Below are 22,103 nucleotides of genomic sequence, written 5' to 3' on the forward strand. Positions count from 1 at the left end.
CCCGCGGTGTGGGAAGGGAGGAGACAGGGACAGAGATACAAAGAATGGATTAAATGAGGGAGAGAGGAAAAATAGGAAGAGCCCTCAGATACCATCCCTCCCCCCACAGCGGCCTGGGTTCTGCCCTCTCCAGCCCCCGCTCCCTAGCCTGCCTCCTGGTACCCAGGTTGTCTGTGACAATCAGAGAGCTCTGGAAGGCCTTGAGGGCATCGCCCACCAGGTGAATGAAGTCCTCCACGACACGCAGCAGGTGCACAGAGCCAGGGGATACCTGGAGACAGACAACAGATTAGGGTCTGAGGCAGCGGTGGGTCCTGGGGGAAAAGGCCTGGAAGCCCAGCCCCTCACCTGCTGAGCATCATCCCACTTTTCCTTGTTCTCTGCATCCACCATGAAGCTCACCACCTGGAAGAAACGCTGGGGGCCAGAACCGTGGGTGTCAGGAGGTCCCAGCCCCCGGGACTGTGGCTTCCCCCCAACAATCACACATGTCACCCCCACAGACTGCCGCAGGGGGCCCAACCTCCCGCTTCAGTCTAGGGGGCCCTCCTTCCTTCTGGTGGGGCAGGGCGATACCTGCACGTCGTCAGCCGAGGGCACATAGGTGGCCCTCTTGAAGGTGTCAGTGACATTCCTCAGAATGTCCACAGAGAAGAGTAGGTCCCCACTGTAGTAAGTGCGCCGGGCGAGCAGCTCCTGCAGGCTGCGTACCACTTGTGACATGCCCTCCCCTGCCAGCATGCGCTGCCCCTTGGCCAGGTGCTCTCGAAGCTGCAGGGGACAGGCGGGCTGCTGTTACCATGCGGTCAGCAGCTGGGACCGGCCGCTGGCCCATCCCGCTCCACTCCACCCACTGCTTGCATCCAAGAGGGGGAGAGAGGGGGAAAAGGTCAGAGAGAGCTGCTCAGAGGGGCTCATAGGAGACAGAGTCCAAGAAAAAGACCTAAAGATACTTGAAAAAGACCAAAATAGAAACAGCTAGAGAAGGGAGGCGCTCAGATGTGCACATAAAAGATGACAAGCACGGCACAGGGACAAGGCGCCTCCCCATCCCAGAGGGGTCATGCACAGTCCGAAGCGTAAGGCACCCTCACTATCACTCTCTCTCAAACACGAGCTCCGAGTGCAAACACAAGTACCAAATACAGTCAGACATGCAGGACACACAGGCCACACTCACTGCCGACATTCTTAACCCCCCGGCAGGCCCTGCGCTGGGCACTGGGGACCCAAAAATAAATCCAATTTTGTTTCTGCCTTTAAGGAGCTCCCAGTCTAAGGGGGCACAGACGTTCTGAAGAGCATTTGTGACACCTCATGACTGGGAGGCTCGGGGGACCGGAGGAGCACAGGAGGTGCCAGGAATAAGGGAAGACACTTAAGAGTCAGGCCTTGAGGTATGAGTAGGAGTGTGCTGGGCAAGGAGAGGCACAGCCAGGCAGAAGTGGGCATGGCATATGTATGCCAAGGCACACGGGCAAGAGCAGGAAGCAAGGTCCCTCCACCCCCTTCCCGAGCCTGGGACAGATCCCGGGCCTCCCCAGCCCAGCGGGGCACCCTCACCGACAGGTACAGGTAGCGGTACTCATGGGAGATGCAGCGGGCGAAGCTGGGCAGACCCCAGTAGGCCACGCCCTGGGCACTGAGGAGACAGCGGCGGCTGGCAGACCCTGCAGGGGGACAGGATGGGGTGCAGGGTTGGGGGTGGGGGCCGGACTCCTACCCACGTCACCCCACACCTGAGCATGGAGGCTCAAACAGGTGGGGGGGGGCAGAAAGGAGTGAGCAGGAAGGGTGGGGGTGGGGGCTTCAGGGAGAGCCACCCCCTCACCTGAGGCGTTGGGGGGGCACTTGTTGTAGATGATCTCGCCAGCAGCCGCCTTCTTCCACGTCATCAGCATCACGTACTCATCCCTGCACATCTCGTGGAAGGCTGTGGGGACAGTGGAAGGGCTCAGCTAGGCCCACAGGCTTGTCCCTCGACCCCCCGGCGTCCTGTGGCCAATACCTGGACATCTCTTCTCACTGCAAGGCTTCACCTCCTCTCCAGTGCCCTCGCAGGGGTAGCCCTGTGCGCCCGTGGCCTGGCACATGCGGAATCGGCGCTGCCAGCCCGTGTCACACGTCTTGGAGCACAGGCTCCACGCGTTCCACGGCCCCCACTTGCCATCTGCGGCTGCAGGAGAAGGGGGGCGTGAGTGGCCCCAGGTGCCCCCCGGGGGTGGGGCTGCCACCTGCCACCCTTGCACCCAGCACTCACCCGGGCACTCGAGGTTGCTGCACTCGCGGGTGTCCGTGAGGGCCCCCGTACACGTGGCCCAGGCTGGGCCCGCCACACTGCACTTCCGGCTGCGCTGCTGGGTCCCATTGGCACAGGATGTGGAACACGGGCCCCAGGGACCCCATTCTAGCCACTGGCCCTCCACTGCATGGGGAGACACAAGCAGGGGTGGCCGTTGAGCAAAGGGTGTGGGGACCAGAGGGGGAAGGGAGATGGCAAAGCTTGCTAGGCATTCAGACTTGAACCGGGCCAGACCCACGGGAGAGGGGTGGATGAAGGGGGGCTGCAGTTGGCAGGTGGCGCCTGGGCCTGGCCCTGCCTGCCTGTCACCAGCTCCAGGAGCACAGGATACCTCTGCGCTCAGCAGGAAGGCGGCACTTGCTCTCTTTTGGTTAGGGAAATGGGCCCCAGGGACAGCTTTGGAACTTCGTCTACTCTTAAGCCCAGATCTGTGTCCCTTCACAGCCGGGCTGGCCATGAGCACCAAGGGGCAATGAACAGGAAGGGTATCCAGGGACTTAGGGGAAGGGGCGGCCTTCTTTTGACAGGGTTACAGTGTGCCAAGTCCGGGCCGCACCACATCACCTCCCACGCTGGCAGGTACACTTTACCAGTCTCCCCATGCTTGGTTCAAGTTCATGGGCCCCAGGGACAGGGCACTGGACCTGACTGCCTCCCCTGAGTCTCCCGACCCCCACCCGGCTGGGCAGCGCCCGCCTGGAAGCCCACGGGCGCTACTGACCCGGGCAGGCAGCCATACTGCAGAGCTTAGTCTGCAGCTCGGGACCCTCGCAGGCCTTGCCGCCGTGCTGGGGGGGCACGCAGGTCCGCATCCGGCTCCGGGACCCCCGCCCGCAGCTGCGGGAGCACAGGCTCCAGGACCCCCACTCCTCCCACACGCCGTGCACTGCAAGGAAGCACGTGGCCGGTGGCTGGGCGGCACTTTGGCCCTGCCCACTGCCCATCCGCCCACCAATCAGGAGCTCTGGCAGCTCTGTGACCGCTCCTCATTGGCTCTGCATTGGGCCCCAGGACTCCGCCCTTTGGGGGGGATGTGGAAGACCTGGGGCTAATAGTCCCAACTCACACAGGATCCCTCCTGTGGACACCAGGGCAGGGAGACTAGGACCGACCCAGGAGGGGAGCCGAGGCTCCTCCTTTCCTGGGGGCACGGGAAAGCCCAGGAACGGGCTGAAGTTCCACCCCAGCCTTCCCCACCCCAACCCTCTNCCCGCGGCCAGCACAGGCTCAGTCCTCTTCCCCAGGTGGCCCCATCCACTCTTCCCGGGGACTCACCTGGGGGGTGGCAGGATGAGGCCGAGCGTGCGGTAGAGCACAGCACCGATCACAAAGTAGGAGGACGACTCCTCGGGGTCTGCCGGCAGGAGGCGCTGGTGGGAGTGGCCGGGGCCAGGGGGCACGGTTCCTGGGCCCCTACCCCTGCCAGGGCTGCCCACTGGGCCAGAGGCAGCGGGCTTCCCTGGGGAGGAGAGGCTGAGCACCTCCTTGGGTAGGAAGAGGCGGTCCTCCGAGTGCCGCACCCAGTCCTTCATGCCCCTGCGGCCACGCATGGGGAATGTGATGTCACTGGACACGGCTGAGACCGGTTCGCGCTGAATGCTGATCACTGCAACCCGCGCCGGACACGGAGGGACAGAGGCAGCAGGAGAGTCACAGGGGAAGAAACAGAAAGGGGACAGGCAGACACCGAGGTTGGTACAAACACACGGGTGGGGGACACGCGCACAGAGAAACCACCCGCGGTGTGGGAAGGGAGGAGACAGGGACAGAGATACAAAGAATGGATTAAATGAGGGAGAGAGGAAAAATAGGAAGAGCCCTCAGATACCATCCCTCCCCCCACAGCGGCCTGGGTTCTGCCCTCTCCAGCCCCCGCTCCCTAGCCTGCCTCCTGGTACCCAGGTTGTCTGTGACAATCAGAGAGCTCTGGAAGGCCTTGAGGGCATCGCCCACCAGGTGAATGAAGTCCTCCACGACACGCAGCAGGTGCACAGAGCCAGGGGATACCTGGAGACAGACAACAGATTAGGGTCTGAGGCAGCGGTGGGTCCTGGGGGAAAAGGCCTGGAAGCCCAGCCCCTCACCTGCTGAGCATCATCCCACTTTTCCTTGTTCTCTGCATCCACCATGAAGCTCACCACCTGGAAGAAACGCTGGGGGCCAGAGCCGTGGGTGTCAGGAGGTCCCAGCCCCCGGGACCGTGGCTTCCCCCCAACAATCACACATGTCACCCCCACAGACTGCCGCAGGGGGCCCAACCTCCCGCTTCAGTCTAGGGGGCCCTCCTTCCTTCTGGTGGGGCAGGGCGATACCTGCACGTCGTCAGCCGAGGGCACATAGGTGGCCCTCTTGAAGGTGTCAGTGACATTCCTCAGAATGTCCACAGAGAAGAGTAGGTCCCCACTGTAGTAAGTGCGCCGGGCGAGCAGCTCCTGCAGGCTGCGTACCACTTGTGACATGCCCTCCCCTGCCAGCATGCGCTGCCCCTTGGCCAGGTGCTCTCGAAGCTGCAGGGGACAGGCGGGCTGCTGTTACCATGCGGTCAGCAGCTGGGACCGGCCGCTGGCCCATCCCGCTCCACTCCACCCACTGCTTGCATCCAAGAGGGGGAGAGAGGGGGAAAAGGTCAGAGAGAGCTGCTCAGAGGGGCTCATAGGAGACAGAGTCCAAGAAAAAGACCTAAAGATACTTGAAAAAGACCAAAATAGAAACAGCTAGAGAAGGGAGGCGCTCAGATGTGCACATAAAAGATGACAAGCACGGCACAGGGACAAGGCGCCTCCCCATCCCAGAGGGGTCATGCACACTCCGAAGCGTAAGGCACCCTCACTATCACTCTCTCTCAAACACGAGCTCCGAGTGCAAACACAAGTACTAAATACAGTCAGACATGCAGGACACACAGGCCACACTCACTGCCGACATTCTTAACCCCCCGGCAGGCCCTGCGCTGGGCACTGGGGACGCAAAAATAAATCCAATTTTGTTTCTGCCTTTAAGGAGCTCCCAGTCTAAGGGGGCACAGACGTTCTGAAGAGCATTTGTGACACCTCATGACTGGGAGGCTCGGGGGACCGGAGGAGCACAGGAGGTGCCAGGAATAAGGGAAGACACTTAAGAGTCAGGCCTTGAGGTATGAGTAGGAGTGTGCTGGGCAAGGAGAGGCACAGCCAGGCAGAAGTGGGCATGGCATATGTATGCCAAGGCACACGGGCAAGAGCAGGAAGCAAGGTCCCTCCACCCCCTTCCCGAGCCTGGGACAGATCCCGGGCCTCCCCAGCCCAGCGGGGCACCCTCACCGACAGGTACAGGTAGCGGTACTCATGGGAGATGCAGCGGGCGAAGCTGGGCAGACCCCAGTAGGCCACGCCCTGGGCACTGAGGAGACAGCGGCGGCTGGCAGACCCTGCAGGGGGACAGGATGGGGTGCAGGGTTGGGGGTGGGGGCCGGACTCCTACCCACGTCACCCCACACCTGAGCATGGAGGCTCAAACAGGTGGGGGGGGCCAGAAAGGAGTGAGCAGGAAGGGTGGGGGTGGGGGCTTCAGGGAGAGCCACCCCCTCACCTGAGGCGTTGGGCGGGCACTTGTTGTAGATGATCTCGCCAGCAGCCGCCTTCTTCCACGTCATCAGCATCACGTACTCATCCCTGCACATCTCGTGGAAGGCTGTGGGGACAGTGGAAGGGCTCAGCTAGGCCCACAGGCTTGTCCCTCGACCCCCCGGCGTCCTGTGGCCAATACCTGGACATCTCTTCTCACTGCAAGGCTTCACCTCCTCTCCAGTGCCCTCGCAGGGGTAGCCCTGTGCGCCCGTGGCCTGGCACATGCGGAATCGGCGCTGCCAGCCCGTGTCACACGTCTTGGAGCACAGGCTCCACGCGTTCCACGGCCCCCACTTGCCATCTGCGGCTGCAGGAGAAGGGGGGCGTGAGTGGCCCCAGGTGCCCCCCGGGGGTGGGGCTGCCACCTGCCACCCTTGCACCCAGCACTCACCCGGGCACTCGAGGTTGCTGCACTCGCGGGTGTCCGTGAGGGCCCCCGTACACGTGGCCCAGGCTGGGCCCGCCACACTGCACTTCCGGCTGCGCTGCTGGGTCCCATTGGCACAGGATGTGGAACACGGGCCCCAGGGACCCCATTCTAGCCACTGGCCCTCCACTGCATGGGGAGACACAAGCAGGGGTGGCCGTTGAGCAAAGGGTGTGGGGACCAGAGGGGGAAGGGAGATGGCAAAGCTTGCTAGGCATTCAGACTTGAACCGGGCCAGACCCACGGGAGAGGGGTGGATGAAGGGGGGCTGCAGTTGGCAGGTGGCGCCTGGGCCTGGCCCTGCCTGCCTGTCACCAGCTCCAGGAGCACAGGATACCTCTGCGCTCAGCACGAAGGCGGCACTTGCTCTCTTTTGGTTAGGGAAATGGGCCCCAGGGACAGCTTTGGAACTTCGTCTACTCTTAAGCCCAGATCTGTGTCCCTTCACAGCCGGGCTGGCCATGAGCACCAAGGGGCAATGAACAGGAAGGGTATCCAGGGACTTAGGGGAAGGGGCGGCCTTCTTTTGACAGGGTTACAGTGTGCCAAGTCCGGGCCGCACCACATCACCTCCCACGCTGGCAGGTACACTTTACCAGTCTCCCCATGCTTGGTTCAAGTTCATGGGCCCCAGGGACAGGGCACTGGACCTGACTGCCTCCCCTGAGTCTCCCGACCCCCACCCGGCTGGGCAGCGCCCGCCTGGAAGCCCACGGGCGCTACTGACCCGGGCAGGCAGCCATACTGCAGAGCTTAGTCTGCAGCTCGGGACCCTCGCAGGCCTTGCCGCCGTGCTGGGGGGGCACGCAGGTCCGCATCCGGCTCCGGGACCCCCGCCCGCAGCTGCGGGAGCACAGGCTCCAGGACCCCCACTCCTCCCACACGCCGTGCACTGCAAGGAAGCACGTGGCCGGTGGCTGGGCGGCACTTTGGCCCTGCCCACTGCCCATCCGCCCACCAATCAGGAGCTCTGGCAGCTCTGTGACCGCTCCTCATTGGCTCTGCATTGGGCCCCAGGACTCCGCCCTTTGGGGGGGATGTGGAAGACCTGGGGCTAATAGTCCCAACTCACACAGGATCCCTCCTGTGGACACCAGGGCAGGGAGACTAGGACCGACCCAGGAGGGGAGCCGAGGCTCCTCCTTTCCTGGGGGCACGGGAAAGCCCAGGAACGGGCTGAAGTTCCACCCCAGCCTTCCCCACCCCAACCCTCTCGATGCCTGGACCCAAAGCAAGAATCCAACGTGACAGGCCTGGGGCAAGAGTAGTGCCCCTCCCAACCCCAAGCGCATGGACACACAAAGAGACATGAACCTCTACACGGACACTGACACAGAGAGCTCACACTCTGGAACACAGCTTTGCCCCAGCCTTCTGCAAGCTCTTGCCACACCCCTGGGTGCCGAGACCCCCTTCCCAGGTAGACCTACTCTAAATCCACGGCCAAGAGCTGGCCATGGCCTAGGCACTGCTGCACTCCTCAGGGAACAAGGAACAGGACTGGCTGAAGCAGTCCCCCACCTCCCCGTGGCAAACCACCTGTCCCAGGCAGGCACATGCACATTCTCAATACTCCATGCTGGACTGAGGAGGCTCCCTGGGGACTGGGATGGGGAGTCAGAGGAGGGAGGGGGTGGTCAAGCAAGGTTTCATTAAAAAAAAAAAAAGTGGCATTTGTTTTAGATCTTGAAGGGCAGGCTGAATTGGAACAGCCAAGGTGGGGATAGGATGAGAATAAGCCAATGCAGGGAGATGGGGAGTGCAAGGGGCGCTGGTATGGCCGGAGCATCGGGAACACAGAGGGCAATGGGGGGTAAAAGGATGAGCCTTGATTACCAGGACACAGGCATCAGGGGAGTGCTGGGCCCAGAACCAAGCCCACTGGTGTGGGCCCTGGTCTGATTCCTCTGTGTTCCCAGTGCCGTGTGTGGGGCGGGCTGGGCACGGTGTGGGGGACAGTCAAGTTCGCCGAGTAAAAAAAAAAAAGGAGGCAACCCACCATCTTTGGAAGATGAACCCGCCCAAGTCCCGGGCAGGACCTACCCCTGCAGGCAGAGCAGGCGGGAGGATGGGCGTACCTGGGCAGGTGGCTGAATTGTTGCAGGGCCGGGTCTCCCGCAGGGGCCCGCTGCACAGGGTCCCATAAGGGGAGGACACGCAGGAGCGGGTCCGCACCTGCAGACCCTGCCCACACGTCAGAGAACACACGCTCCACGGGGACCACTCCTCAGCCGCGGGGTCGCCTACGAGAGAGGGACAGCGTCGGCGGCAGGGGGCACCTCCCAAGCACTCAGCCTCCTAGGGATCCTCCTACCCTGACCCCAAGTGACAGGCTCTTAAGGAGGCCTCCCAGCCCTGCCCACAGGCCTCACGTGGCAGAGATGTGACTGAGCTCTAGGACACAGACGCAGACGGGCACACACCAAGCACACATGCCACCAGACGCCACACCGTCGGGCCCCCGCCGCAGAGGAAGGGAGGCGGGCCCGAGTTACCTGTCTGCGCCATGTAGAGCCCAGGCTCATCTGCAGACCTTGGCCACTGGGTTTTCACCTTCGGTTCCTCTTCCGGCTCCTCACCTAGAACACGGAGGTGGTGGCAGGGGCTCAGCAAAGGCCAGCTCTGTCCTGCCACGGTGGCACAGGGAGGGCGGCCTTGCTCGCCTTAGCCTGAGGGCCTGGAACCGACTGCAGGCGAGGCTGACCGAGCGTCCAGTCCTTGCCCCTGCCCCACCACCGCCATTTCACAGCTAAGGAAACTGAGGCTCAGAAGGCCGCCCAGGACTCGCCCGCAGCCTTACAACCGTCTTCTCCGCTTGCCTCAGCTGGACTGAGGGAGACTGAAGACGAGTGGTCACTCACGTCGGCGGGCTCTGGGAGGCTTCTGGGCCATGTGCTACCCATACCTAGCTCCTCCAATCCGCCTCTGGGAGGCAGGGACCATCGTCTCTGTTTAAAGATGAGGACACTGAGGACCAGAGAGGGGAAGTGACCTGTCCGAGAGCACACAGGCTGGGTGAGCCTGAGGCCCAGGCTCTTTCCCCTCACAGGACTGACTCCTCAGGCTGACAAACAGGCCACCCCCCTGCCTCCCTGCCTGCCTCTGGGACGTGATTCATGCCAAGCCAGGGGCTGAGTGTGAGGCACTGGACTGTGACCTGAAGGCCGCAGGTCAGAATGTGGCTCGTCTGAGACCCAAGGGCCTGAAGCAGGTGCCTACAGCCTCGCAGACCCTCCTCCCCGCTGCCCCTGTGGCTGGGAGAACAGCAGGTGCTCCCCGAGGCCGCTGCCGCCTTGGCCCCAGCCTCAGCAGGCTCTCGGCTGACCACCCTGATTTATGTGTCTGGTCTAGGCCTTGGAAACCACCAGTGCTGGAGGAGGGGCTGGGAGCTCCTGTTCTCCAAAGCTGGCCCCTCCTGCTCAGACGTGAGCTCATCCAGGCCCTCTCCCACAGGCCAGGCAGCACGGATGGGGGCTGCCACGAGCACAGAGGGGAACGACCCAGCCCATGTAGAGGCTGCTGGGCAGGTGGGAACAGCATTTGGGACAGGACTCAACCCATGCTGGCTCCGCACTAGAAGGTAGTGCTGGCCCCCACCCCCAGGCCCTCTTCTGTATCTGAAAGCCAGGTCAGCACCCAGGAGGCACAGGGTTTGAAGCAACCCAAGAGGGCTATGCTCTTCCTGCCCCCTGCTGCCCAGTCCAGGCTCTGCGTCTGAGAGAGAGAGCTCTATCCCACCCTGCGTGAAGAGGGCCACCTTGAGCAAACCCACTAGGCAGGGGGCCCTGAAGTGCCACTCAGCCCAGCTTCTGGTCTCATCAACTCCGGGGTCCTTCCCTCCATCTCAGCCCCTAGTCTCAGAACTCAAGTCTACATCCTCGCCAAAACTTCTCCACTAGCTCCGAAACCTGGACACCTGGGACGGCTTTGGAGTCAGACAACCCTGGATCCCACCTGGGGCATGGACACTGACCTGCTGTGTGACCTTGGGCAAGTGTCTTTGCCTCTTTGACTCAGTTTTCACCTTCGTAGAACAGTACTCGGAATACTGCCTCCCTTGAGGGCTGACGAGGACTCCCTGAGAGGGGGCCATGAAGCCCTTAGCACCCTGCTTGGCATGTGGTGAATGCTCAGAAGGCAGGACCCATCTGGCTTATTTTTATCGTCTCCCTCTCCCCTCACAACCTGCGCCTCTTCTGCACCCCCGCTTGCCAACCTTCAGCCCCGCCAGGCCTCCTCCCTTCAAACAGCGTCTGTGACCCCTCCCGGCCTCACTTTGGGCCCTGCCTCCCGCCATGCTTGCCCACTCCTGAATCCCCTCACCCAGCCCTTCCACCATACCCGCTCAGCCAGTCCCCAGCCCCGGAGCCTTGTGACAAGCCGCCTTCTCCACGCCCACCCCCAGGCTGCTGAAGAAACCCACAGCTGTGCCAACTGGCACCAGAACAGATTCAGGGCTGCATATCCGCTGGGCGCCTGGGGCTTCTCAGCAGCACTCCCCGGCTCCCCGCCTTCCCCATTCCCCACCTTCGCCCTGCCCGACCTTGACCTCTCTCCTTGAGCTCATCTCTGCCCCCTCGCTGTCCCAAGGGGCTCCTTTACAGACAAAGCAGACCTGTGACATAGGAGCCCCCCCACCAACCCTTGCCCCTGACTTCTTGCCCCATCCCTCCAACTCCCAAATCCCCTGCCATCCCTCTTACAAAGGCCAGCCCCCCACCCCCCACCCCCGTCCCACCCTGGCCTGGTCCCGCATCTCCCCACCCACCCTCCAGGAGGGCTCCATCCATTACCCTCTGGCTCAGCATTTGGTCAGCATGGTCTTCTCACGGCAGCCCAAGAATGGACCTCCATTCTGGGGGGGAGCCCTCCTTCGACCCTCCTTCCTCCTCCAGCTACTGCCCCTGTCCCCCTGGGGTTCCCCTCTCCATCAATAAGGGTTCCACAGCTGGCACTCTAGTTTCTCACCTGCCACTCACATCCTGGCTCAAATGTCACCTCGCCTGGTAATCCACTGCAGTCTGGCTTCTGACCACATCTTTCTGCTGAAACTGTTCTTCACAAAGTCATCAGCGCCCTCCTTATTGCTAAAGCCTATGACGCTTGCCGCTTCATCCCGCTTGACCCCTCGGCAGCATGGGGCCCCGTTGACTCTTCCTGCCTTGAAACGCTCCCCTCCCTGACCCTCCTGGTTTCCTCCTACCTGTCTGGCTCCTCAGCCCCAGTCTCCTTGACTGCTCTGTCTTCCTGCTACTTCCCACATCAGGCAGCCACGCTTTGTCGGGTTTCCACTGCACCCCCCACACCCCCTCCCAAGGTTTAATTTAGCCCCTCTGAATGGCTGCTCCCGAGACATTATCCGCAGCACCCCCACGCTGGGCTTCGCTCCCGTGTAGCCGCCTGTCTTCTGAACAGGTCTCCTGATGAGCCGCCCTCAAATTCAGTCCGTCCAAAATTGGACCACCATTTCTTCTCAAATCTCTACCTGCTTGTTTCCTACTTTTTTCATCTCGAAAACTCCTACCTGATTTTCAAAATCCACCTCACATGACTTCTCATTTGTGAAGTCTTCCTCATCCCCCACTCCCCAGGCAGAGTTGGCTGTCCCCTCCTCTGTGTGCCCTGTTACCACAGAGGATTCCACCTTCTGGGCGACCGTCGCAACTTCCCCACGCCCGTGGGCCCTTTGAAGGAAGGCCGTGGAAGCCATCTCCCTGAGCGCAGTGAACCCTGGCCCCGGATCCGGCCCAGAGGCATACCAATAAACACCAACGAGCACGCCACTCCTAGCTTCCCCCCAACCCCACCCCACAGGGGTCACTGGTAATGGTCCCTTGTAAATCTTGAGTATCAGCTCCGCCCAGCAGTCCTCCACCTAGATCAGCCCCATCCTGACACCCATGTCCTAGTAAACATTCTGCAGATACTGCCCAACCTATCACAAATCCAGCTGAGAACCCCCTCATCCAGCTCCTGCTTTGGCGTCTTGACATCACTGTGTCTGCAGCAACCCCCATCCACCAGCCTGGCATCCAGTATGGCCAGCAAATGCGGACCTGTGGGGAGAGCCGTCTGACCCGCTCGCTGTGGACACCCACTACTTCCCGTGGTCTCCACAGCCTCTAAAAACCGTGCACCAACCCTTTGCTGGCCAGCCCCATGATAGAACCAGAGGTGATGTCAGTGGTTTCTAGAACCCACCTGATTTGAAAATCAGAATGTGTCCCAGGCCCAGCTCTTGAATCCTTCTTCTGGCCTCCTGGGCTGGACCAGAGAGGGGAGGGGACAAGCCCAAGGCCACGGGGCCTACACTGAGTGCCCTCCCTTCCCCCCCACCCCACTTCCCTCAGAAGGGAAGCCAGGAATTCATGTCCCCCACAGGGGAAAGGCAGGTCTACCTGAGGAGGGGGGGACACAGGTGAGACCCGAGGAGTCACCCACTGAAACCGTGTTTATTCAGCAGAGCACGCGCAGGCCCCAGCCGGCTTGGAGCCCACCCCTGGGGGAGTCTAGGAGGCAGCTGAGCCAACAGGATGAGAAGGGGTCCTGGGGTGTGACCGCCCCCAGAACTCCCGAGTGTCTCATCCAGGGAGCAGCACGAGCTGGGAGGATCCGGGGCTTGGATGCTCACAGTCTGGCAATCTTTCGGCTTTCTCACCTGGGAGCCCGCGCTAGGTGGGCCAGGCCTGCTGTCTGGTCCCCACTTCCCTGCTCAACCCCTGACGACCTCTTCAGTGCTCTGTTTTATTTTGAATAAGGTCATATATACTACACAACCCCTACTTGCCAGTCACCGTGCACCCTACCTCGCCTCATCTCCCCCTCACGAGGATGGGTTCTCCCATGTTACTAATGAGGACCGAGGCCCTGAGGTCACACGCTGGAGAGAGGTTGAGTGGCATTCGAACCCAGGCCCGCCTGACTCCTCCAGAGGCCACACTCTTTCTCCTGCACGGCGCTGGCTCTAGCAAAATGCAGTCCAACTTGGAGCTCCTCAGGGATGCCTTTCTTAATTCCCGTGGGACCTCAAGTCATTTCTGCCCCCACCTGCTCACCCCCAAAGCTCCTCACACTTGCTACTGTTATCCTGTTTTCACACCACCTTCTAATTGTTCCTTTGCACATCCACTCTCCATCCGCGAGCCTGATTCTCGTCTGGAGCCTCCAAAGTGATCCTCTGGGAGCCCAGCTGAAACCACTCACACACTCCCCCACCTAAGGAACCTTCAGTGGCTCCCCACTGCTGCCAGTGTAAACCTCGGAGCCTGGCATGCGCTGGCCCCTGCTGACCTGTCTGGTCCTGTTTTCTTCTCCCCACCAGGTAGCCAAGCACGCTGCAAGGTCATGTGGGCCAGTGGGAGGGACATAGCTTTAAGAGCCAGACAGACGGGGATTTGATTCCCAGTTCCACTGGAGTCTTGCTGTGTGCCCTTGGGCAAGTTGCCTCACCTCTCTGAGCTTAAACATCTTCAACTGAAAATAAAAATGATACATCCTGCCACAGGTTCAGAATCAAATGAAACAAGAGATATGGACTGCCTGAATACAATAAGCTCTCCGAGGAAAGGGAGTGAGGCAGGAGTCAGGCTCATCGCTCTTGTGGGCACGATGGGAGGGTCTCGATCTCCCTCACTCCTCTTGCACAGAGGGCCTCGCTCCGAGCAGCAGAATGCTCCGAGGCATTGAGCAGGAGTCTGCTACCTCCTTCTTGTTATCTACATGCTTTCCTCTCTGAGATTGGTGTTTCCTCCCCCTTGGAATGCCACTCCTCCACCTTCATCTACCAAAATCTTCAACACATTAAATGCTGCCTCCTCCAGGAAGCCTTCCTAGGCTGACCACACAGGAGTTTGGCTGTGCTGGTCCCTTCTGCGACTGAGACCCTAGGCTGCCACCCTCTGTAGCTATGAGTGTCCTGGGCTCGTTCCTCTCGTGGGCACGACGGGCGGGTCTCCATCTCCCTCGCTCTTCTTGCACAGAGGGCCTCGCTCCGAGCAGCAGAATGCTCCAAGGCATTCAGCAAACATGGGCCAGATATCCCTGTGCGTTCCCCCACCCCAGTCACAGAGGAGCCACTCGTTTTCCCCCCCTGACACTGGCAGGCAGGGTGGGCGCAGGCTCTCTGTCATCTGAGCAAGACTGCAGACACCTGCTACCCCCCGCTCTGCAGACCCTGCCCCCAAACCCCACACAGTGCAGCCCCCTCAGCCTCCTTTGTCATGAATGTGTTAAAAATAACCACGATAATCATCACTTCCACGGGGAGAGCAGTGCGATTTACAAAGCAGTCTTCCCTCCCAGGGCTCTCTACACCCTCCCTGAGGCTGGCCCCGGGGCCCCGAGTAGGCACCCACAGATCCCCTTGAAACACGGCTCTGTCATGTCCCTCCATGGCTTCCCACCCCCAGCAGTGCCTCAGAACCTTGCGGGGGGCGGAGCACCGAGAGATGGCTCTGAAAACCCCAAGCTCTACCTCGGCAGCCCAATGCCACTGGGTATCCCCGTGAGAGCAGATGCCCAGCCAGAATGCCAGTTCCCCTCCAATGACTTCCTCCCCCAAGCTGCTGGCCTATCCGCCCAGCCTCTCAACAGAGCGCACTGGGGCCCTGCCACCTCCCCAACGTGGCCGGGGGCTCCTGGAGAGCAGGGACCCCATCTGACTCATCCAGCCTCATCCGGCCTCCCCCACGACACCCAACTTCTTGCGGCCTTAAGGCCCTCAGCCAATGGGGGACAGGGTCCCAGAGCCTTAACCCCGTCTCCCAGCACTGGGGCTACTGCCCAGTAATGCCAGTCTACTAGACCTCCCTGTACCCACATGCTCACACCTCCATGTCTTGGCCCGGGCTGCTTCCTTCTGCGGGGTTTCCCAAAGCATGCGGTAGGAAATGACTCGGGGCGCCTCTCAAACGTGCGCCAGTCTACTAGACCTCCCTGTACCCACATGCTCACACCTCCATGTCTTGGCCCCGGGCTGCTTCCTTCTGCGGGGTTTCCCAAAGCATGCGGTAGGAAATGACTCGGGGCGCCTCTCAAACGTGCCGTTAAACAACCCGGGATCATGGACGGAGGCAGTTCCCCCTTCCAGGTCTCTTTTTTTTAGGGGTGACTTCCTGCCCATCTGCCTGGGGTGGTCTCATTCGTGCCCGCCCTGATGCGAGCAACAGGACCCCCTTCCCCTGNATGCTTCATTAGTTGCGCATAACACCCAGTGCAGGGGTGACTTCCTGCCCATCTGCCTGGGGTGGTCTCATTCGTGCCCGCCCTGATGCGAGCAACAGGACCCCCTTCCCCTGCCTTAAAACCTCAAAAATGTCCCAGGTTAGATGATAAATTATAGGGTGGCTTTCCTTTTAATCCTTTCAAACGCACACAAGATAAAGTCTCTGTGCAGTCCGAGCCTTCACCACGTCCCCAGCACGTGCTCATTTCTCTTTCTAACAAATCGAGAGGAGCGACAAGCAGCTAGTCAGAATTTACTACCCCTGCTTTGCTTTCACTACGGTTGTCTCTTCCACTATCTTCCACTTCAAATAAGTGATACTCCCTTTCCATTTATGATGTGGAATTTCTTCCTAATATATTAATTTGTTTTAAGATTTTATTTATTTATTCGTGAGAGAGAGTGGAGGAGGCAGAGGGACAAGCAGACTCCCTACTGAGCAGGGAGCCCGAAGCGGGACTCTGGGATTGGGACCTGAGCCAAAGGCAGGCGCTTAACTGACTGAGCCACTCAGGCGCCCTAATGTATTAAATTTTAAAAGCAATTCACTTTTTAAAAAAAATTCACGGGCTAGTGAATTCCTATTCACTCCTCAAAACCCAACTTTGAATCACCTCCTTTAGACTGCCTTTCCACCCCTTTGGGTTGAATCCCTCACTCTTCCTGCTGCCTTGACATCTGGCCCATGTACATCATCCCTACTGCACTAAATTAGGACAACACACAGCAATTTATTAGGGATTTACCACGTGCCAGGCACTGTGTTAAGCACTGACCCATAGCCTCTTGCTTAATCTTCACTATTACTCCGTGAATAGCTCTCCTGGCCCCATTTTACAGGTGTTAAAATGGAGGTGAAGAAACTTGCCCACAGTCACACACCTAGTCAGTGGTGGGGTTGGGAAATGAACCCAGGGCCAGGCGACGTTGGCCTATGGCCTTGACCTTGATCACCAGACACCAGTTGTCACTTTCCCTCAAAAGAGGGCGGAAGGTGTGTCAGGCTCACTGCAGATCTCGTTCACTCAGAGCCGACCCAAGGCCTGGCACAAACTCCACTCCGATAAAGACATGAAGACGTAAGTGATGGATGGGCAGCTGAGATGTCTCAGGACTCTGGGCCCCTCCCCGTACTGTGACGGAGCACGCAGAGCCCCAGCAGCACAGATCAGGGCTGAAAGGACCTTCTAGGAAACATACAGCCTGTGCTAGGTCTCCCTGCCACCCCCCTCCCCCAGAGAGGCCTGGCCTCCCCAATGTCTGAGCCCCAAACAAGCAGGTAAGGGTGCACTTCCTGCCACCAAACGAGGCTGGTCAGAAGAGGACAACAGGGTCTGAGCCCTGGGAGGAGAAAGACCAATCGAGGACTGGGTTGGGCAGGCAGAAGTAGCTTCCCAGAGGAAACAGGGCTCCAACAGCGCTGGGAAGAATGGGGAAGATCTGAATAACCAAGGGCCAAGGACATTCCAGGTAAGGGAAACAGAAGCAAAGGCAGGGAGTCCAGAAAGCAGGGGCTTGGGGGCCAGTGATGAGCCCCGGCCAAGGGCAGGACAGAATCAGAGGGAAGGCTGCAAAGCAGGGAGCAGCGGGGTCTGGCGTGGGGCTGGAAGGCCAGGCTCGAGAGTCTGGGCCACGACGGGGAGCCGGGATCCGGGAAGTGATGCACATTTGATGGGAGGTCCTGAGGCCCCCAGGGGCAGCCCATTGTCCAAGTCACCCAGCAGCAGTGGCAGAGTGGGGACTTGAACTCTTGCCTCAGGAACAGAGCCTAGATGATGGAGAAGTGCGTGCGCAGCAGTGGCCAAGGATGGGACAGTGGCTCTGGGGAGGGCAGGGCATGTGGGAGAGGAGGGGGAGGGCGGCCAGAGCAAAAGACACCTTCTCCCAGGTATCGCTCCACACAGCCATCCCCTGTGGCCAGTGCCTCATCAGGTCTGGAGGGTCCGTGGGCAGGAACTGCAAGGGGCAGCTCTACCTCTCCCCACCCCGCCTGATTCCTGCCCCGGCCTCAGCCGGCATCCACTGAGCTCCTTCCTGCCTGCCTTCCCTTTCTTCCTCTCTCCCCACTTAACAGATTGCGGCAGCAAGATGGCACAAATTTATGGCTCAACTCACCAAAAATAACAAGAGATCTATCAAAGGCAGTTTGCGTGAAATTAACAGGCGCCTGTACCCTCTTGTCAAATGCACTCCACTCCAGCGCTGCCCACCGGCTCCTGGCCTCGTGGCTCTTCCAGTAGCGACCCAGCCCCACCCCACCTGGCCTTGCCATTGATTCCACTCGGGGTGTCCCAGGGAAGGGGAGCACAGCTCCCCTGCTGCAGGCCCTGGCAGAGGGGCTGGGGCTAGTGTTCTCCTCGTCCTGCTCACCACCATCTCCACCAATCTTGTCCTCAATCTGGCAGTTCCGTGTGTGAGCCGGTTCTCCCGCAGCTGGTTCATGTGTCCAGCTGGCCCGGTGGGGCAGGGGTGGTGCTACCACCAGGCACCAAGTGCCCTCAGCCCCGATGACATCCTGGCCCGCAGACACCCCCTGCCACATGGAATGAACTGAGCCATATGTCCATTGTCTCTTGCCCCTAAGAGATTGGGCAGAAGGGAGGAGATGGCAGAGAGGAAAAGTCTCTTGCCTGCCAGGGGAGAGGAAGGAAGTCTGGGCGGCCGTGTGCTGTGTGAGCGCACTTAGGAAGACTGATGCCACCTCACCCCCTGCAACTCCCCACAACGGCCCTCCCTGCAGGCAACCCCAAGGAGCAGCCTAAAAATACGCCAAGCAGGACAAGGGGCATGAGCCGAGGTGGAACAGCTGGGAGCCAGGGGCTCCCTGCTCAGAGATGATACCAGGCCTCACGCCCAGGGACAGTCAGCATCCAATCTCCACCCATCCCCAGTCCCAGAGGCCCCCGCAGAGGCTGTGATGATTATGGGGACCCAGTGGCCTCCCATCACCAGCCCTCTCTGACCCTCAGTGACACCCCATCTACCAACCAACTCCTGCTTCCGGCTTCCACCGAGCCCAGCTGGCTGCTTCTGGCTCTGTGCTCCACATGGCAGCCTGCCCAGATGGTGCCCGCCCATGAGGGCAGAGCCTTGCTCCGTCCACTGCAGACCACTGGGCCGATGGACCACAAGGAAAGCCAGACAAAAGAGCCTGCCCTCTGCTGAGCATGATGGGGGAGGCCCCCACAGAGTGATAGGCAGTGACCGCCAGGCAGGAAGACCCATAAACCTCCCGATATACGCCTGGCGCTCTCCGCCGATGTTCGACAAAGAAGCAAAATTCAATTTCTTACTGCAGGCACTAAATCCCAGGCCGGCCTCCAGGGCCTGTAACCTGCCCACGGCCTGGCTGTCACTCGGACAGCTTCATCGACCAATGTTAAAGGCCAAGCTGGCCAGGGGGAGAGGCCAGAGCAAGGCCACTGGGCACTTGCCATGGGTAGGCATGGTGCCAGATGTCTTCTGGGGGAGGCTGAGAAGCCCCTCCCCTCCCCCATTGCATTGGAGAGGCCACTATCGTGACAACTAATTAATTCAGAGAGATCTCCCCATTTTACAGATGAAGAAACTGATGCCAAAAAGTGGGATCCACTCAAGGGGGTGGTCAAAGGCAGTGCACAACTCCAGGGCTCTGGCCTCCAAAGCAGGGGTGGAGACAGGTCATATTCCAGGACTCCTAGTGGCCCTCACACAAGACCCCTTGCCTCCCTGTAAATACTCTCAGGCCAACCTAGATGCCTCTTCTGACTTCCATCCCTGCATGACACCCTCATGCTGGTAGGCCAGGACCTGTTACCCCAAATGGGGAAACTGAGGCCCAGAGAGGCAAGGGAACTCCCTTCTAGTACGAGAGCTGGGGTCCGGATCCCATATCTGCCTCCCTCCCGCCCCACTTCCTGCAAGGCCCACTGGCCAGTCTCGGGCCCAGCATGGCTCGGCAGGCACACGGGATCCAGATGAGGGGCCGGGGGCCTTGAAGCTGTAGGAAGGAGGGTCGGCAGAAGGTGGCTGTGGTGAGGGAGCTGGGGTAGGAGCAAGAGCAGGCAGGACTCAAGGGCTCACAGAGTCTCTGCCCAGTCAGCAGGAAGCTCTAGCAGCTGGCATCCTCAGTCCCAGAAGACATGGGCCCAGAGGGGGAGACAGGGGATGCTGGGAGCTGAGCCAGCCCAGCCCTCCAAAGCAGCCTCAAAGCCCAGGCCTCTTCACCCAGGCACGGTCTTCTGCACCTCCCTCCACCCTGACCCTGGGGCCACTGCCAAAAATCACTGACCCGTGTGGACAGGAACACATCCCTGCCTACCGACTCTCCAGCCTCCAGGCAAACTTGTCAACTTGCAGTGCCAGGACCTGCCACGGTCACTCCCAGCTTGGGGCCTTTGTTTGCACTGCTCCCTCTGCCTGGAATGCCCTTACCACTTCTTGGGTTTGGCTGGCTTCCATGTGTCCTTCAGATCTCTGCTCCTGTATCACTTCCTTCAGGAAGCCTTCCTTGATTGCCCAATGTGGGGAGTCCTTTCCCTGGGTTCACCACACCGCATTGGCTGACCTCTGCCCCCCATTTATCCACCCAGATTGCAAACTCTTCTAGAGTGAGGTCTAACCCAAATCCATTTCAGGGACCCCGACATCGGGACAAGGCCAGACACAGTGGGGACATGGGTGAAGGCTGGGGAATCTGTCAAGACGGGCACCAGAGGGCACGCTGGGCCCCCTGGACACACCCACCCCACCAGGGCCCTGCTCACACTCACCATATCTCATCTCCGTCGTGAACAGGTCATTGCTGCTCCCTGAATGCAAATCAGCCTCAGCGGGTGGGGCCGGGGCCCCGGGCACCAGGGCATTGGACAGCGTGTGGGCCGCAGGAGGGCCTGGAGGTGCGGTGGTGCTGGCGGGACTGGCCCCCGCCTCTCCAGGGCAGCTGCAGCCCGGCTGGGCAAAGCCACAGGCCCGGCCGGCAGCGCGGCCACACTCCTCACTCCAGCGGCAGAGCACGCCGCAGGTGAACTGGCTGGAATTGTTGTTGTTGATGAGCAAGACCTCGACGAAGCGGAAGGCCAGGGCGGCAGGCGCCAGCAGGCGCGGGGCCTCCGACGGCTCTGCCGACAGGCACAGCTGCACGAAGTTCTTGTCGAAGTGCAGGAAGGTAAAGGGGCCCGAGCCGCTGCAAAGTTCCAGCCCCGCTGCCGCTGCCTCCTCCTCGTCCTCTGGCCGCCCCACCTCTGCCTCCGCCCGGGCCACCGCCTCCTCTGGGCTAGGCCGCAGGCAGGTGAAGTTGACCAGGTAGTGGTCCAGGGGCAGCAGACGGGGGGCGAAGTGAGTGCACACCTGCTCCTGGCGGTTGAAGCGCAGGTAGAGGGAGTACTTGGTGGGGTCGGGGTTCTCCAGAGTCCAGGAGCAGCCGGAGGCGATGGTGGGAAAGAGGTCCTGCAGTGAGAAGGCCCCGTAGAGCACGCCCGAGGCCAAGGCGGAGCAGGCGCTGGGGGCAGGGTCGAAGGCGGCGGCCAGGCGCAGGGACAGAATTACAGATAGTAAGAGGGGACAGGCTGGGGTCATCCTATGTCCCTTGCCCTGTGGAGAGAGACGGCGGTCAGCAGTCCCAGGCACTGCCAGCATGAGCTCTCATTCTCCTGGCTCGCTGCCAGGAGTGGGCCTCGCAGTGAAGACTTTGAAGTCACCCACGTCCCCCTGTGTGATCTTAGACAGGGGACTTGATGCTTGGAGCCTCAGTCACCTTACCTGTGAAATGAAGGCACGTGGGGGAGTGCCTGACTCTGGAAGCCCTTGAGAAACATCAGTTGTTGTCTCTGTCACCCTGTGATCCCTCGGTCAGTCCCACCAGCCAGAGGCACCTGGCCTGACACTTGGATCTAGCCCCATCCCCACCACCCAACTGGAATTCTCCAGAACCCTTGCTCTCAGTCGCAGTGTATCGTGATCAGCTGTGAGGCGTCATGCGTAATCCAGTGGTAATTGTCAAAGGAGCAATGTTTGACAACGATTTGCTTTTTTATAAATCAGAGCGATTCAAGGTTATTCCCGGAACAATGTCATTCTCACTCGCTTGCTTTACTGAGTGGGCGAGAAAGGGGAGGAGTTACCACCGGTGTGCCAGGGGCTGCGCACAACCAGAGCCACGCCCATGGAGGGCACTGCAAGTATGAACGTCATGAGTGCCGCTGCGGTGGATTTCCTGGTGGAAACGGTGGGAGGAGACATCTGCAAAATGGGTGCAGTCTTCCCCGTAACCCCTCTTCCCTTCCTGCCACGGGGTTATCGTCCGAGGCCTGGCTCAGGGCCCGCTACCCCCAGTGAGGCCACCAAGCCGTCCCCTAGTTCGCAGCTCCTGTAGCCCTTGCCTGAAAGTCCACAGTCCCGGTCATCACCTCCCGCCCCTGCTGCCTCCCCAGCTGTAACTCACTCATCTCAGGAGTCTTTAGGCTCCTAGGAGCTTAACCTAGGAATGGACACCAGAGTACACGGATTTCTCCGTCCCTGCCAAGTGCTGCACTGAGCCGAACCCCCAGCAGCTGTGAATGTACTCCA

At 60.5% G+C, this 22,103-nt stretch overlaps 1 protein-coding gene across 3 annotated transcripts in view; it reads right to left on the bottom strand.

Moving 5' to 3' along the window:
• Positions 1–21,127, bottom strand: part of ADGRB2 (adhesion G protein-coupled receptor B2) — a 33,601-nt gene extending 12,474 nt beyond the window's left edge. For all 3 annotated transcript variants that reach the window (XM_034648296.1, XM_034648289.1, XM_034648282.1), the window contains exons 1-12: positions 20,309–21,127; positions 8,830–8,913; positions 8,413–8,577; positions 7,062–7,226; positions 6,299–6,463; positions 6,047–6,214; positions 5,870–5,971; positions 5,602–5,708; positions 4,615–4,809; positions 4,387–4,455; positions 4,201–4,309; positions 3,578–3,908 (exon numbers count right to left, since the gene is read on the bottom strand). In XM_034648296.1, coding sequence (XP_034504187.1) covers positions 3,578–3,908; positions 4,201–4,309; positions 4,387–4,455; positions 4,615–4,809; positions 5,602–5,708; positions 5,870–5,971; positions 6,047–6,214; positions 6,299–6,463; positions 7,062–7,226; positions 8,413–8,577; positions 8,830–8,913; positions 20,309–21,113 — 2,465 coding nt within the window. In that variant the 5' untranslated portion in view covers positions 21,114–21,127. The remainder of the gene's footprint in view (positions 1–3,577; positions 3,909–4,200; positions 4,310–4,386; positions 4,456–4,614; positions 4,810–5,601; positions 5,709–5,869; positions 5,972–6,046; positions 6,215–6,298; positions 6,464–7,061; positions 7,227–8,412; positions 8,578–8,829; positions 8,914–20,308) is intronic.
• Between the last annotated feature and the right edge of the window lie 976 nt (positions 21,128–22,103).

The sequence above is a fragment of the Ailuropoda melanoleuca genome, chromosome 2 (genome assembly GCF_002007445.2).
Source record: "Ailuropoda melanoleuca isolate Jingjing chromosome 2, ASM200744v2, whole genome shotgun sequence".
Lineage (NCBI taxonomy): Eukaryota > Metazoa > Chordata > Mammalia > Carnivora > Ursidae > Ailuropoda > Ailuropoda melanoleuca.